The sequence below is a fragment of the Sinocyclocheilus rhinocerous genome, unplaced genomic scaffold (assembly GCF_001515625.1).
Source record: "Sinocyclocheilus rhinocerous isolate Xijiao unplaced genomic scaffold, SAMN03320098_v1.1 scaffold899, whole genome shotgun sequence".
NCBI lineage: Eukaryota > Metazoa > Chordata > Actinopteri > Cypriniformes > Cyprinidae > Sinocyclocheilus > Sinocyclocheilus rhinocerous.
The window spans coordinates 892977-911318 of record NW_015653460.1 but is presented as its reverse complement, the minus strand read 5'-3'; the positions used below and the strand labels follow the sequence as shown (position 1 = coordinate 911318).

General features: G+C 35.3%; 1 protein-coding gene across 2 annotated transcripts in view; it reads left to right on the top strand.

Annotated features, from left to right (window-relative positions):
- Positions 1 to 13931, top strand: part of LOC107715801 (sodium-coupled neutral amino acid transporter 3-like) — a 39457-nt gene extending 25526 nt beyond the window's left edge. For both annotated transcript variants that reach the window (XM_016522005.1, XM_016522004.1), the window contains 9 exons: positions 2003 to 2085; positions 2283 to 2341; positions 4753 to 4917; positions 7420 to 7499; positions 8696 to 8796; positions 10763 to 10887; positions 11046 to 11190; positions 11746 to 11849; positions 13042 to 13931. In XM_016522005.1, the coding sequence (XP_016377491.1) occupies positions 2003 to 2085; positions 2283 to 2341; positions 4753 to 4917; positions 7420 to 7499; positions 8696 to 8796; positions 10763 to 10887; positions 11046 to 11190; positions 11746 to 11849; positions 13042 to 13146 (967 nt within the window). In that variant the 3' untranslated portion in view covers positions 13147 to 13931. The remainder of the gene's footprint in view (positions 1 to 2002; positions 2086 to 2282; positions 2342 to 4752; positions 4918 to 7419; positions 7500 to 8695; positions 8797 to 10762; positions 10888 to 11045; positions 11191 to 11745; positions 11850 to 13041) is intronic.
- Positions 13932 to 18342: the final 4411 nt, after the last annotated feature.

The window sequence follows — 18342 nt, the reverse complement described above, 5'->3', positions numbered from 1 at the left end:
TTAAAGTAGCTCAGTTTAAATGTATTGTATGAATTGCCCTTACTCTGGAATAAAAAATATGGGGTGTCTATTTACATTTAGTTAAAAGTGGCTGAAGACCGTCGGTTCCAGTGGCGCAGATGGATAAGCGTGTGCCCTAGGCTTTTTGACGCCACTTTATTTTTGTAAATTATGAGATTCAACTAGACATGTTTAGCAAAGTTTCAGTTTAAGCTAAATTTTTTTTACAGTCTAGATATTTTTTGTTTGCAGTTTTTAACACCAATTTGGTCCTGATATGCGAATGATGGCAATGCAGATAAAAGACAGAAAGCTGTTCCATGTGTGAAAGTGGCTACTACTTTCTTTCCTGTCTTGCTATTTGGCTATTTGTGCACTGTATTTTAAGTCACTTTGGTAAGAAAGAGCGTGTAAATGTGGCCATTCATTCTGCACCCAGACATGTCCTCATCCAGACTAGACATGGAGGGGTGGGTTGGGTGCAGAACTGTTGAGAGGAAGTAACTCAGGCAAGTGTTGGCATGCCTTTCAATGGCTGACTCACACTCCTGCCCATGTGAAACTCCTGTGGCAGATAATGAACATCACACACATACAGATCCTGAGCTAATCAGTACCAGGGACGAGCACCAGTGCTGCTGATCTTGTACCTGGTAGCGTTCACCTCACTGAGATCACAACATCTCCACTTCATAAAATCCACACTCCACTGAACATCTTTGGCTTGATAGAGTCGCTCTATTGTCTCATATCAAGCTGAATTTCCGGGCAGGGTACAGGCCGTTCCTAATAAATCTCTCTCTCTCTCTCTTTGTCGTTCAGAGCTTTTTTGAGAGATGCCATGTTTCTAGTCTTAATGGGGGGCAGAATAACAAGATTAGCAGCTTTAGGACGAGTTAGAGAGGGAGAGGATTTCCTCTAAATTGGCCTGTGATTGAGCACAAGGGTTTGGGTCTAAATAGCTGCTCAGTCACACATCACGAAACATTTAAAGGGCACTGATCACTCCCTGTCCTGGTGTTGTCCAGTAATTGTAAACCATTAAACAACATACAAGTAGCCATTTTAGTATTATGAAAATGTAATGCATTAGTGATAATTAATAAGAGAACTGCTGCTCCATATGTAAATGCTCAAGGGAAATGTTAAATGGATCAATATTTGTTAAGCCACACAGTGGTTTCATTATAGTTAATGGGTGTTGTTTGGCCTGAAACCGCATGGTAAAATCACTAACACAGCATTGCTTGAATTTTTTTTTAAACGGCAGCAACAGCAATATGATAAAAAACACACAAAGTTCAGTGAATAAATGCATCAGTATTATCACAATAAACAATTCTTCCATAAAATAAGCTAGTAAAACAAGCAAAAAAAACAAGTAAAACAAGGCATAGTTTTGAATTTAAGAATGTAAAAATCATAATTATTTTTTGGAATTTTTTTTCTATGGTATTTATTAATTATTTGAATTAGCTTTTATTTTTTTAATCATGTGTTTTAGTCATTTTCTTTAGTTTTCATTTTTTTCCTCTTCTTTTTTTCTATTTCTATTTTAGTTTTAGGTATAGTAATTGTACTTCTTAAACTTATTTTAGTTAGTTGCGAAGGAAACATTTCTCATTTAAATTTTTTTTATTTTAATTTTTCATCTAATTTTTTTTCATTTTTATCTCAATTAACAAAAATGTTTTTTAATAGTTTTAGTTTACAATAGCACTGGTAAGAATAATATCTGACCATCATTTTTATCTGACGTAAACTGAATGGAAAGGAAAGGCTCTATTACTCGCATACCTACTAAAAGTGAAAAAATGATAAATAAACACATTTATTGTTGTAACATTCCATTGTCCTACAAACAAAAATTACAATCCTCATCATCTTCCTTACTATTTTAGGCAAATTTTCATTTACTCAGAGTTATCAATTGTGGATGAGAGGATTGTGGAAGAAGTGTGGATTGAACCATTTCTAATTCTGTTTTTGTGTTGTTTGGCAGGGAGTGGTATTTAAACGGCAATTACCTGGTTGTCATTGTATCGTGCAGTGTCATCTTGCCGCTGGCTTTAATGAAGCAGCTCGGTAAGTCGTCTCAAACTGATTCTTATATCAAATTGCACACACCTCTTATTCTGCTTGCAACTTCCTGTCTGCACATCCACATAATGTAAAATAGTAGTATTCATATTTGATTGAATTGTAAGAGTATTGCAATGATCAGACTTCTCACAGAGGTGTTGTGGGTAATTGTCACTTATTCATCTCACTGTGTGATTCAGGATACCTGGGCTACACCAGCGGTTTCTCTCTCAGTTGTATGGTCTTCTTCCTTATTGCGGTATGTTTGATGCTCTCGTTAAAGGAATAGTTCACCCTAGTAATGAAAATTATTATAATTCGTATAACCTCATGTCCTCCCTCTATAACATTTATGCCTTTATTTATTTATTTATTTATATATATATTAGTATTTATGAATATTTTGCATTAGATTTTTTGATATTTTCAATTTTAATTTTAGTTTGTTTTTGTAATTGTTATGTGCTTTTGTCATTTTAATTCTATTCTTCTTTATTTCCATTTTGTTTTATTTTTAATCATTTTTAATTTAGGCAACATTTCTAGTTTGTTACATTTTTCATCTAATATTCTTATTTTGTATAAGCTTTCTTTCAAATAACAATAACAATTTTAATAGTTTTATCAACACTGCCTTGCCTTGTCACGAAACCATTCATTCCATTTGTTCGCAACAATCCGTTCAGTACACCGATTCGTGGCTTTGTTTGGAAATATTGTCATTGGCGGACCAAAAATTGACAAAGTAACTTTCAATATTGTGTCTAAAATGTAAGTTACTCAATATTAACTTCTTGTTTATTTAACTGTTGTATACTAATCTGAACAAAATCACTCATGATTTGTGCGATGTTAATGAAGTACATATTGTTTGGTGTTCCACCAAAGACGTCATACAGATTTGAAACAAAATAAGCAAGTAAATGATGACTCAATTGAATGAAATTTTTTTTTTCATTTTTTGGGTTAACTATCCCTTTAAATATGTTTCATTCAGTTGCCATGTGCTGCTTAGTATTCAAATCACGAAGCAGTACTCCGCTATTTTGAAATTTCTCTCTGAATAAAAGGCTGAGAGCATGAAAATTAATATTTAATCTTGATACAGTTCCAATTAGCAGTATAAATCTTATAGTAAGCTGGGGGACTTTAGGATGTGCTCATGTTTTCCAGCAGCAGGATCAGTGTGTGATGTTGTGTGAGTGTGTCTTGTATTTTTAGAGTGGGGTTGTGTTTGGTGCACCTCACTGACCTAGTTTTGAAGGGGAGCTTTAATCTTTGCACACGGTGCTCACTCTCTCTGTCCTCACGCTGGTTTGTGAGTGTGGCATTGGCTGTGCCACATCTTTGCGCTGGATTTATGAAACCGTCTAGTCTTTACACCATAGTCCAGTCTGAATACGATAACATTGCCTCTCTCTTCTTCTCTCGATTCATCATCCCTGCTGTGATTGGAACAAGCACCAAATGAAAAGACACAATGGCGGCAGAGCCACCTCAGCTTACTCTCTCTCATCCGGCTGGTCATGTGACACTGATGCATGACATTATAAAGCAGTGATGTGTACCTTTCAGGATTAAAGGGGTCATATCATGAGAAGTCATGCTAAACCATCTCAAAAAGACCATCTTTTGAAACTAAGCAGTAAACATGACTCATCCTTGGATTTCTGACATCAGAAGACTAAATAAAGCAACACATTACTACCTACATTTATAGCAATGCATATTTGAAGTCTTAAACCTGTAAAGTATAAAATAATAGTCAGAAAAATCTACTTTTTAAAAAATAGAACAGCTTTTTAAACCTTTAGACAAAATATTAAAAAAAAAGTTTTGATGCGTGTTTTTTTGTTCGAGATCATATTTGATACATCAGGCTTTTATGGCTCATAAAGTATGATATTAGAGAATATGGAGCTCAAACTGAAGGAGGAAAAATCTAACTACTAACACAAAATGCATATGAATATCAGTTGTCGCTCTGTATCTCCCAATAATATGTTTTAGTAAGATGATATTTAAATGCTTAGTTTTATGATCAAAGCTCTATATTTTTTTATTGTGGTGCTCAACATATAATGCAATTTAATACAATAATTATTAAGAAATGAACAGATAAATGTTCCTCAAAAGCCTGATGTATCATATTTGATACACTCATTTTAACATGATTTAAAAAAATTATGTATGGATAATCAAATTGCTTCAATCCAGTAAGTGTTTATCTTGAAACATTGCTAACAATATAAAATATATTCTTAAGTTTACTTAAGAAACACACATGCACCACAACCGAAATGGGATGTTTTTAGAATTATACTAAAAGGCCTTTAACTTGCTAAAAATGTAAAAAATTCAGTCACACATCAGAAGGCATGTAGTAGATTATGCACAATAAGTTTTGATGTTGATAATTTAAAATCCTTACAAACTTGCCTATCAAATATAACAGGCTTTATATGATTTTAAAAAATCATGTCCTGTTTGATTATAATGAGGGACAGAAATCAAGAAATTGTCATTAAAAAAACCCCAATGTGACTAACTATAAGTGGAACCTAAAGGGAAAAATGATTAAACGGTGACATGAACCCATAAAAACTCATTGCAAGATCAGCACAACCTATGCAGGACTTGTTAATTATTCAATCTCTCGTCTCCCTCCAGGTGATCTATAAGAAGTTCCAGGTGAAATGTCCTTTTGGTGACTTTGCCCATAACAGGACAGTGTTGGGCTTTAACACAAGTGTGGCTGCTGATCCCGGAGGAGTGGAGATGACCCCTGAGGGTGACCCTGCCTGCACCCCCCGCCTCTTTAACCTCAACTCGCAGGTATATCACTGTGTAACTGAAATCATGCTGCGACATTCATATGAGTCGTGTAATATAAGACTTTAAGCCAAATCAAATGGCAAACACTAGGGGTGCTCCGATTGATCGGCTATCGATCATTATCGGCCGATAATCACGTTGGGATGATTGATCGGTGGTCTCTAAAATGCCGATCTCAAAAAACCGATCTCAAGCTGATGACACTGCCGTGAGAGGTTTGGCACGACATGCAGAGGCACCGCCTCAGTCTCTGTCCGGCGGTGAGTGAATCACCGCGCGCGCGCTCTCTTTCTCTCTCAAAATACGCAAATGGCTTCAAATCACTACATCGCGTCTGTCTGTAAGCGAGCTGCACAGTTGACACAGGAATTGTCACTTGCACAATGGAGGCAGTGTCACATCGTCACTAAAGTTTATACAAGTAAAGTAAAGTTTTTGCATTACTTTTTAATTCTTGCTCATGCCGTGCGCTCATGCACACTCGCAGTGCACACACATAATGCCAGGTTCACATTACTCTGTTTGCAGTGCGTATGTGGTGCGTATTTTTTCCGCGCTCATGTTAACGGATTAAAGCATTCACACTGCACACGGCAGTGCATTCAGGAGCGGTGCGTCTTCAGCAGTGCAGAGATCGTTTTCGCACCAAGTCTATTGCAAGCGCTGAATTAAAGTGACAGTGCATTGTTTGCAGTACATATGAAAACTAAAATGTAGCAATTGCACCATAAATGCATATAATTAAAGTATACTGTCTTTCACAGTCAACACATATGGCTTGTTGGCTAGTTTTAAAGGAAAAGAGCACTTTTAGATAAACAAGGCAATAATAGATGGCACTCGTGGAGGTAGGAAAACAAAGTTCTTTATGAACCGCAGGATTGATTGTAATAAAGATTTAAATGCAAAAGGAAAAGCAGTAGAGCTGACTATTTCTGTCAATGGTAAGTTTGTGATAACGTAAGAAAACCAGTTTAAATGTTTTTGCCACTTGCTTGAGCAACTTAATATATATAAATCTAGAATTAAACTGGTTCGCAATAAGCCTTTGCATGACTCGCATATATTTGGGCTTAATCCAAACAGGCGTTTAGATATCAGTTCTCAAACTGTATGAAAATCTGGATTTTCAGCTTATGTAGTATATTCACATTTATAAAGTACAGGTAGTCAGGAACCTTTAATGGACTGTGGTTTTAAATATTATTGCCAAGTGGTTAGCTAAATTGGAAAAATATGAGCCATTAGCCAAAGGATGGCCATTTCTCACTACCTCTCTTTTGCTTTCTTATTGTAGGAAACAAAAATCATAAACATCTCCTTGAAGTGACAGTTCACCCAAAAATAAATCATTTGTCATCATTTGCTCACCCTCATGTCATTCCAAACCCATATGGCTTTCTTTTGTGTGTGTAATGTCTCATTTTAAACTTTTATGTCTCATAAGAATTTTAAGAGAAACATCTGAGACATTGATACTTAGATAAAACATATACAGTTCAGAAGTTTGGGGCCAGTAAGATGTTTATAAAATGAATTATTACTTTTATTCAGCAAGGATGCATTAAATAGATCAAAATTTACACTAAAGGCATTTATAACATTACAGAGATTTCAATTTCAAATAAATGCTTTTTAATCAACAAAGAATAAAAAAAAGACAATTTCCACAATATTAAGCAGCACGACTGTTTTTAACATTTATAACAACAAGAGATGTTTCTCGAGCAACAAATCAGCATATTAGAATGATTTCTAAAGGATAATGTGACACTGAAGACCGGAATAATAATGCTGAAAATTCAGCTTTGTATCACAGGAATAAATTACCATTTTAAAATATAATAAAACCAAAAACTGTTATTTTAAACTGTAATAACATTTCACATTATTATTGTTTTTACTGTATTTTAATCAAATTAATGCAGCCTTGGTGACCCAAAATCAGGAAAAATCGTACCGATCCCAAACTTGAACAATATTGTAATTGAGAATTTCATTAAGTTTCTTGAGCTATAAAAGAGCAAGCTCTGAGCCATAAAATACCTCCATTCATAGATCTATGTAGAACAATGGATCTTTTGTGTGTATAGTCTTAAGTCAGTACAAGCTTTTTAAGATGGGTTACCCAAACACATGAATATTTATTGCGGTCTATAGCCTATATTTCATTATTATTCATGTCTTTAGCATAATCACATCCTCTGCACATACATAAGTGTCAACTCACACATGACCATGTGCATTTTTCCCCACATATGTCCTTTACTGTCAGAGAGATAAGTGTGAAAGTCTGTAGTCAGCTCAGTCCGTCTCTGTGTACAGGACTGGAATTCTAAATGAGCCTAGGCCTGAGCTCTGTCCAAGTCTGACTTAATCACAGCTACATTTAGGTCTCTGTAATGTGCTACAGTGTTTAATGGACTTTAAAGTGTGAGGTTTGGGGTTTATGGTTGCCGCTGTTGTATCCATCGTGACGTGGTCTGGTCTGTGTGCTTTTAGACGGCCTACGCGGTTCCCATCTTGGCGTTCGCGTTCGTGTGCCACCCTGAGGTGCTGCCAATTTACACTGAGCTGCGCAAGTAGGTGGCAAGTTCTTTCGCAGGTCTAGAATCACACATGAGTCACGTTGTGCATATGGATGCTATTACACTGTGTGTGGCTACCCATCTGCTTCACTGTCCAGAGAGCTGTAGTTTAACCATTCTGGAAGTAGCATATTTGCTCACAGGCATTCAAGGAATATTACGGCTTCAATACAAGTTAAGCCCAACCAACAGTACCTGTGGCATGCTCTTTTAATAATTTTCTTTTAAAATAGCATATCTGGATTACAAGTGAGGCTCTTACAATGAAGGTAAATGGGGGCCGATCTGTAAACATTAAAATACTGACTTTTAAAAATAAAGCCACAGAACTTAAGCAATATGCATGTTAGCTTGGTTTTTGTGTAAAAAAACAAAAACTCTTACCATTTCTGTTTGAAGTTAAACTATTGTTCAAAAGTTTGGGGTCAGTAAGTTTTTTTTTTTTTTTTTTAAATGAATACTTTTAGCCAGGGTTAATTAAATTTGATCAAAAGTGACAGTAAAGAATTTTAGGGACTAGATCACTCTTTTAACAAAAATATTATGCAGCACAACTGTTTTCAACATTAATAATAATAATAAAAAAGTTTCTTGTGCATCAAATCACTAATCAATATTTGATCACGGGACACTCAATATTGGAGTGATGATGCTGAAAATTCAGCTTTGCATCACAGGAATAAATTACATTTTAAAATATATTAAAACCATAAACCGTTATTTTAAATTGTAATATTTCACAATATTATTGTTTTTACTGTTTTTTTGATCAAATAAATCCAGCCTTGGTGAGCATAAGTGACTTCTTTCAACAACATTAAAAGCCTTATAGACTCCCAACTTTTGAACAGTAGTGTATTTACAATTTTGCACACCCTAAGAACTTTACACCGCAACCTTAATTTTTGCTTTTATACAAGAAACAACGAGCAACAAGCTGAAATTATTTTTTTCTGGTAATCAACATTACACCACAAAATGTGGAATATTCCTTTAAGTACATAAAATTGTTCAACATTATCTTATAAACAGACTTTAAAATGCCAAAATGGGCAATTAGTATAAATATTTCTGCCTTATGACTATATCAGAGATTGTTAGATGAGACTGGAGTGTGTTAAACTGACTGATTTTGTGTTTGAGTGTGCACTATTTTTTTTTTGTCCCATCCTTATATTCACTGATTTCAGCCCTACAAAGACGAAGATGCAACACGTCTCCAACATCTCCATTGGAGTCATGTACATCATGTACCTCTTGGCTGCTCTGTTCGGGTATCTGACCTTCATTGGTGAGGCCTATTACCATCACTCCCTTTACTATATGTGCATTCTTTCTTCATGCATACAGTGACAATTTTCTCAACAAAGATAGAACATAAGTACCATGATGACAGGAGTAAGTGACAATAAAAATATTAGGCGGATTGTAGTGGCATTTGTAATATTGACATATTAAGGTGTGGTCACACTTACCATTGCTTGGCGAAATTTAACAGACAATGACTGAATTTCGCTTATGACATTTTATCAGGCAACAGTAAATGTGCATGGGAGGTGTCATTATGAGTTAGCTTGCTAAGGCTTAAACTATAGAATCCGTAAGAAAGTGTACAGGATGAGTAATTGTGTTGAAAAATACTTAGATGTAGCAGATAGGAAGGGAACACTATTTTAAACCAGATAGATTATCTAAAAATGCATACAACTGTTTCCAAGTCTTCAAACGTTTCAGGTTTCATTTTGGTCAGGCTCTTGACTACATTGAAGGCCAAAGATAACATTCAGAGTCTGATTTTGGACTAGCTTGGATGGCTAATGCAGAATGAACCAAAGTCTAGGGCAAGACAGGAATGCTGTATGTTACAGAGCAAGAAGCAGCAGGGAATGGTAGTTGCCACAATTGCTGAAGGACATTTGGTCGTCCAGGACAACTCCTTGCCTTTTTACACATCAGCAGGAGACAGCAGTGTGACTCAGCTGAGATGGAGAGAGTGGAGGAGGTTTTGTTGAGGAGAAAGAGGAGGTGAGACCTGTCAGGATGAATGTGCTTAGTGGTCACTCAAGTTGAGACGTCAGAGGCCAGCTGAGATCAGTGTGACTGCAGCGGTAAAGAGGCAGAAAATAGTTTTTTTTCTTCTCTTGTTTTAGATACAAGATTTCAATATTCACTCTCATGTTTCAGAGCTTTTGAAGCATAGGAACAGATTGAGACCCGCTCAGCTGTCAGCATGTGTTTGCTGATGTCACAGATCTAATCATGTTGCAACAAATCACTGTTATAGGCGCAAGGTCACGTTGAAGTAGTACTAGCACTCCATCTAGTGGCCGTTGTGCATTAATAACAAAAACATTACTGTGTGTGGAATAAGAGTAATCTGATGCAGTAGATCTCAAACTGTGGTCAATGAAAAATCAGTTGCTCAGTTAATTGATTTACATACACTACCCTTGAAATATTTATTATTTGGTCTTTATGCTTTTTTTAAATTATTTTTAAAAATATTATTACAATTTACAATAACCATTTTCTATTTTAATATATTTTAAAGTATTTTTTCCCCCCTGTGATGGCAAAGCTGAATTTTCAGCATCATTATGCCAGTCTTCAGTGTTACATGATCCTTCAGAAATCATTCTAATATGCTGATTTGAAAAATTTGAAACATTTCTTCTTATTATTATCAGTTAAAAACAGCTGTGCTGTTTAATATTTAATTAATGTATTTAATATTTGATCAAATCTCTTAAGATTCATGATTTTAAAAATCTTACTAACCCCAGTCTTTTGCAAAAAATATATAAAATAGGTATACAGTAAATGACCAAAAATTCCCTACATTGAATGATTCAGCTGGTTTATCAACACATGAATTAACTCATTGTGTTAACATTGATTTGTGATCAAATCTTTCTGTTGTGTCAGTTTAGAAATTGATTCAATTTGGTCCAGCTTCTTAGCTAGTCTATTTAATTTCAGTAAATTAAAAGATTTATTAAAATTAAAATATTAAATATTAAAAGATTTATTAAAATGAGAGTATTTTCTGGTTTCCCCCAGATTTGGGTTGTTAGGTGCTTCACAATTTAAAAAAAAAAAATATATATATATATATTTTTTAAATGGTCCACCACTTTAAAAAAAGTTTGAGAACTTAACATTTTTTTAAAGTGTTTTTTTTTTCCCAGTTTTTTAATTTTACATTTAAAATGAAATCGAACTTGATATTACATTTAAATGAATATATTTGTGTGTAGATAAGGTGGAAGCTGAGCTGTTGCACACCTACAGTCGAATCGACCCGTATGACACACTCATCCTGTGCGTTCGTGTGGCTGTGCTGACTGCCGTCACACTCACTGTACCCATCGTGCTGTTTCCTGTGAGTTTTACACACTCACACACACATTTTAAACCTTTACAATTTTAAATAAACTACATCTTACCAGGTTACAACTTTGTTAGAGGAGTCAGGATCAGATGACAGGCAGTATTTCAGTATCTGATTTCAAAGCTTTGCCTTTTGATGTCTTTTCTCAGGTAAGGAGAGCGATTCAGCAGCTGTTCTTCCCAAATAAAACCTTCTGGTGGCCACGTCACATTGCCATAGCTGTCACCCTCCTCACCCTCATCAACTTACTGGTCATCTTTGCCCCGAACATCCTGGGCATCTTCGGGGTCATCGGTGGGTTTGGTGCTCTCGGCTCTTTAAATTATGTTATTCTAGTCTCTTTGTAGCACTCATTCTCTTCTTCTCTCTTTTGAAGTTTCATTGGTGTGAAAAGAGTGTGAGAGAAGTATACAGTGTCCTTAGGTTTCACCATGTCAACCTCAAGGACCTCACAGTCACTTTTATCTCCACATGCATTAAAGTCTCAGACTATAATACTGTACGAACAGTTCCAGCCGTGCATAAATCCATTGCCAACAACATTATTAATCGCCTTTGGAATGTGTATATAATTATCAGCAAAGTCCTTTTATTACATTATAGTTTCTCCTGGTCTCACACTTAACTCGACAACACTAATTGTGAGTTTTACCTACCTCAGAGAAGAATGAACACTATTGTTCTGCAAGTGCCTGACCGCCATGAGAAATCTCTCAATGGCTTATGTAACTTAAATAGCTTTAGCTCAAGATTTTCTGACTCGGTTAAGACTTAGGCTTGAGGCATGATGTTAGTGAAGTATGAAGGTTTAGGTTTACATTACATGTGTACATGTTTATTGTTTTGTAGGTGCCACGTCCGCGCCGTGCCTCATCTTTATATTTCCAGCTGTGTTTTACATCCGCATTGTTCCCAAGGAAGAGGAACCCTTGCGCTCAGCGCCGAAAATCCTCGTAAGTACTTGGACATGCTGTATTCGATTCCTTCCCATTCATCCACAGTGGGATCTAGTTTCTTACCTCTTGTAGGAATGTAGATGCTTTGAAAACTTTCACACTGTTAGATTGAGATCCTCTGAAAACTAATCATGCTAAGAGCTTCGGAAATCCCTTGGGTAAATCTTTGGTGTGACCCAAAACTATTGTAAACTAGTAAACTAATTCCCCTTAAGTTACAGCAAACTGCAGGAATCTTGGGCGAAACCTGAACATATAATTGTAGTATATGTCAATCTCATGAAACTTTCAAAACATGTCCGGGATATAATTAACTCTTAAATAAAAAAATAAATAAAAATAAATTGTATATTATTTGTAATTTTAGAGACTTTTTTTTTCATTGTGGGATTGTTGACATGACATGGCAATTAAGCATATTTTCTCCCTCCCTTATCATTATTGTAATGTATTTTTTTTTTTTACAATGGTGTTAAAAACACATTTGTAAAGTATGCAAATATAAAATATTTAATTTAAAAAAATATTGTGTCATTCACATGAAAATGTCACATTGCAATAAATAAATAAATACATCTTAATGTTCTGAAAATTGGCTTCATTTTGTTTGCACATTTTATTTCATTTTTTTACCCAGACATTTCTTCATAATATGCACCCAATCATATTTTTAGAATACATTTCATTATGTATTTCATATTTCATATGCTCAAATGTGCTTAATTTTAATACAAAACATGTTTAAAAGTCATGCACTTGAAAATGGCACAATACAAGAAAGAAAAAAAACAATGTGCTGAAAAAACCCGTAATGTGCTGAAAAGTGTCTATTTTGTTTGCAAATTTAATTTTATTTCATTTTGACCCAGACTTTTCTTCATAATATGCACCCAATCATATTTTTAATACATTTCATTATGTATTTCATGTGCTCAAATGTGTTTAATTTTAATACAAAATGTGTTTAAATGTGCTTCATTTTAAAATCATGCACGAGAATGGCACAATGCAAACAAACAAACAAAAATAACTGAATGTTCTGAAAATTGGCCTGATTTTGTTTGCAAATTTCATTTTATTTCATTTTGACCCTTGATAATGTGCACCCAATCATATTTTTTAGATTACATGTTTCATTAATCACTTTGGCAACATTGTTAATAATCTTGCCTCTCTCCTTCTTTTATAGGCTGCTTGCTTCGCTTTATTAGGAGTCCTATTTATGATAATGAGCCTGAGCTTCATCATCATTGATTGGACATCAGGGACCAGCAAAGGAAGCAGTGGTCATTAGGCCTCACCCTTTAATGGTTTATGCTTTTTAATATTACTTTCGGGTCAGTAGTTGGGGAGGATGCATAATCTCTCAGTGATCAGTCACAAGAGTAGTACCAGATTCCTAGCTTTAGTTGCATTCAATGCATTATTTAGCCATGTGACCTGCATATGCTGTAAATGGGGTTTTGCCCCATCTCAGGCCGGCAATAAATCCATTTAAAGACCATCCGCTCCCAAAAAGGAGTGGTTGGGACATGGAAATAGGGAAAAGATAACCAGAACGAGAAAATCAAAGCCCATGATAGTTAGATTGTGCCATAGCATCAGCACATGCAGTATGCAGGGTTTGCAAACAAAAGGGATTTTGCATTCTAACCAAACAGACTCATCCGCTGGCCCAACCTCCCATCCAACCCTTCATATTATGACCTTTGACCTCTGCCCTTCGGCCACATTCACAAGAGATTAGAATCACAGTAAGTGCTCAGTTCTTATGGGAGGATTGGTGGCTATTAAAGCGTTTATTTCATCATATCTCATATTAGATATAGCAATACTCTGTGCAATAGCTGTGAGATATCTGACACTGAAGGCTGTTGAGAGGCGACACACGACCTCGTCCAGAATCCAGACTTGATTTGGCCGCAGTCTATTACACAATTTCAAATTTATGCAAACTACGTATAGATGTACCTGTCACATTTTTATATGGATTTATAACGTTTATCCTTTCTACGGTATTTAGAGATAAATATATTAGTAGATATATGTGAGCATGAATATATATGATATATATATATATATATAAGAGTATTCCGATTCATCCGGTGTTCTCAAGGTTGTCTATCACATCCCTTTACAATATTTGTGACTATTCAGCTAAAATGCCATATTTAGAAGATTTAGATTTAAAAAGACAGAATTATTCAAGATGAAAGGCACATTCTTCTTTTTTTACGAACACTACTGGTTGCAATGGGAAAGCACAGATTGGAAAGCACAGTTAATCATAGGGTCAGTTTGTAATGATCCCATGACTTCTGCTGACAGACTGATTTTGAAACACTCTCTGGATTTATATGCAGAGAAAACCAAAAACACAGATTCACAGGGTCTTCTCCTTAGCTGGAGAAACAAATGTGCTGCATTGATGCACATAAATGTTTTAGCGACAGGGCAAAATGGTGTACATGTGGTAACATTGCCCAGTGGAAGCTGATCGGTTTTGCTTCTAGATAAGCTTAAAAAAGAGGCTATTAACCCAAGTAGACGGATGATTTTGGTCATTCGGCGAATATTGAAACTGTAGCACTTTCAGTTGAAGCACAACTTCCACTTAGTCTCTTGACCCAGTTACGACTTATGACATAATCATAGATTAATATATTTTGTAGACAGACATATGAATAAAAGCCTATGTACTACTAACTGTAAATTGTTTGAAGAAAAAAAAAAAGTAATGTGTGGATGTCATGGTACATGAATATTTTAAACTTTGTAATTGAAACTTGTCATCCTAAAAAACTATAAATCAAGCACTTACTGGCCCATAATGATCTTAGTGGTAACACTGTGGTGTTTTAGTGTGTGAATGTGTGTTCTCTCCTCTTCTTGCTTATGGAGAAAGAATACTTCAGTAAGTGAATGTACTGTAATGGACTATAAGATGTCTAAATGAGATGTGCATTTAAATTGTGGTACTTTTTTATTCATTTTTGTCTGTTTAATTCATGTTTAATGGATAGACCAGCCACACATATAACTAAATCATCATATCGGTGAACCAGTATTTGCATAATTACATATCTCGATATCTTTTTTCAGTGTTTTACATGTCCCTGGTGCTGCATCGAGGGCCTGTCAGACAGTAAAAAGGCACTGTAATATATTCCAAATTACAATCTGTACTTCCTTGTTTAAAAAAAAAAAAAGTCTTGTTTATCATGGCTGGAGGCTTCATTTCCCTCTTTGTGGTCTTTTGGATATATATATATACGTAGAGAAATGAGAAATTAATGATTAAATATGTCTGTATGATTGCTGAAGTGCATCACTGAAATAACCCAGTGTTCATTTTTTGGTAAAGAAGCGTTTAGTTGTGTGTTCTGGTGATGGTGAGATGTTATTTGTAGTGGTGTAATGCCTCACACACCAATGTGGTTTCTCAAGCACAAAAGTGTCCCATCGTTTTAGCAGTGTGTGTTGATGTCTGTCCACATGCCTGAGAACTAAATGTGCCAGTTGTTAAAGAACTGCCAGTATCCGTCCTTAAATATACCAGTGGCTCTAAATGATTCTGGGTTGCTCAAAGTCTGAACGTGATTTTGAAAGTAGAAGAGTGGTTCTCATGCAAACATGCCCAAGTTGCATTTCACCCCAAAATCAGACAACAATAAATATATAATATCTATTTCATTATTTATATACTTGTATTTAGCTAGGATACATTAAATTGGCCAAAAGTGACAATTAAGACATGTTTTATGAATTCTATTTCAAATAAATGCTGATCTTTTAGAACTATCAAAGAATGTTAACAAAGAGCACAAAATCAGCATATTAGAATTATTTTTGAATGACTGATGAAAATGTAGCTTTGCCATCATGGGCATAAATTGCATTTTTAAATATATTCAAATAGAAAACAGTTATTTTAAACTCTTTCCTGTATTTGCGATTAAAGCGGCAGTCCGTAACTTTTTTTTGTGTTCAAAATTTACAAAATTTATATAATAAGCGAGTACATCATGAATCCATTTTCCAAACCGTGTTTTTGGCTTGTCCTGAATCACTACGGTACACCTATAATAAGTGTTTATATTCGGACTATTTTAGACTGGTTCGGGTAGGTACCGCTGCGGAGTAGCCCAGTACCTGCGTGATTCGCCATAGACATAAACAGAGAGAAGTAGCTCCGGCTACAATGTGCTTCCGCAAGACGCACGCAGTTCTGTTTATTAACCGCTAGAGCGCCAAAAGTTACGGACTGCAGCTTTAAAGATATGCCGTCTTAGTGAGACTAAAAGACTTCTTTCAAAAATATTTTAAAAAAATCTTATCAGCCCCAGATGTACATATCTATTCAATTATATGACATATATATAACAGGCTAAAAATATAATTTCTGTCATTTGATTTTGGGGTGATATTTGGCGAGATTCACTGAGAGAGATTTTAATTTTGATTTGATAGTGTTTGTGATTATTTTTAAACACAGCATAATGTTTGTGAGTATGTTTAAGGAGAAATGACTCCTGTCTGATGTATCCACTGCATGAAATAATGATTTTATGATGATGGTAGTTCACGTTAACCAGTAAGATCTTATTAACTTCCTATCAGTAGGAATCTTTAGTATCAATGCTGAATCATGGTTAAATATTGTTCCCTTTATAAAAGCACAGTCTGATTGCTGCAACTAGAGCATTAGCAGTGGTGCACCAGAAACTGCCCTGAACGACAAGATCCCCCATGATGCTGTGCTTCCATCCCCAGGCTTTCACACGCACAGCTTTGTAGCTTTTGAGCGGATGTCTGGGCTGACAGCAACACTTTTCAAGCACTTACAGATCACACCGTTACATGATCTCCAAATCTGCAAGGTATCACAAAGTAGCAGAAGGGGGAAGAATTGAATTGTCTTTTTTAGCAGCTGTGTACTTGTGTCCAGTCAGCGTGATGTTTCCCTTGTGATGTAATGAAAGTGTCATCTGTTTGTAACAGTTTATATGAGTTCATTACTTACATGGCAGCATTTATAAATAATGTACATAAGTGTAAACCCTTTATATTATAAGCACATCTATAGTTTGTATATTGTAAATAGTCAGATGATGTTTAGTCTGATGATTAAAACGTAATAATTTTAAAAAAGGCTTTTTAAAAAGCCAGTTTATGTCTTTATTTTCTTTATTCTCAGTATCGAGTACATTGCTGGCAGTTAATGTACTGTAAACAATGTTCAAATAAACGAAAAGAATAAATAATATTCATTCATTCTTGATTCAGTCTGCAGCTGTATTTCTCATATTCATGTGTTTATTTGATGTCTCTGTGGCTCACTGAACAGGTGAACAATGCAAAGGGGAGCTATTAAATGCTCTGTTTACGTGCCATTTAGCAGATCTATTTAAAGCAACCTTGCAGGTTGAGATGAGGTGTCTTTTTCAAGGGCACAGTGGTCTGAAAGCAGTTCCTGGGAGCAAACTTACAGATCTTCTCTTCCACCGTCAGCAACTGTCTCTTTTCCTTCCTGCTGATTGTCCACTTAAGTGTAAAGCTGTTTATGTCAAAACAGAATATTGCCTTGAAGCAGCAGTTTCCTGAAAATGTTCACATGATTTGTGTTTCCTCTTCACAAGAAAATGTGCAGATAATCTATTTGAATGCATTCGATCTGACAGACATGCTGAATTCCAAAAAGATACTTAAGTTGAATGTATATGACCTCAATACACCTTTTAAAATAGAGGTACTTTATTGGCACAATGAAAAACCTGTAAAACCCATGGAACCTTTCTATTGGACAAAAAGTTCTTTATAAGTTATATCTTTAGATTATTTGTTTTTCAAACTGAGACAAAAAAAAAAAAGGTTCTTTAAACAATGATTCACTGAAAGGTTCTTTCAGAATCAAAATGTTTCTTCTGTGGCATTGCTGAAATTGCACCAATTTATCTAAATTTGTTTCCCTATAACTCTGTTTACCTGCATGTGTTATCCAACTATAATCTGATAACCCATAAAGACACCAGGAAAATTTCATTTCACAAGGAAATTATGCAGTTACACTTTTATACTCTTTCTTTCAGTTCTGTTTATCCACCTTATTTAAAGCTGCAGTCCGTAAGTTTTGCCTCTTTGTCGTCATCTCTGTTTGAAAACTTGGAATTGCAGTTACTCGCGGAATTATCTAGTGGGTTGTACTCTGGCACGGCTCCAGTGCAGATGAATCGAATGTTTTGAGGAGTATGTGTGGCAGTCAGTCACCGCACAGGTGTGAATCCTATACTTAGTAATCACAGATTCTAGCCTACATCTTGGAATATATGACCCAAATAAGAATTTTCACCGGATATTGTCATCTGAACAAGTAACAAGTCTGCCACGTTTGTTCTGACCAACTGAGGAAAAAAGCATTACAAAAAAATCGCACTACCAATGGTGATTTAATCTAACGATCGATTTGCTCATTTCACATCAAGCCGTGCAA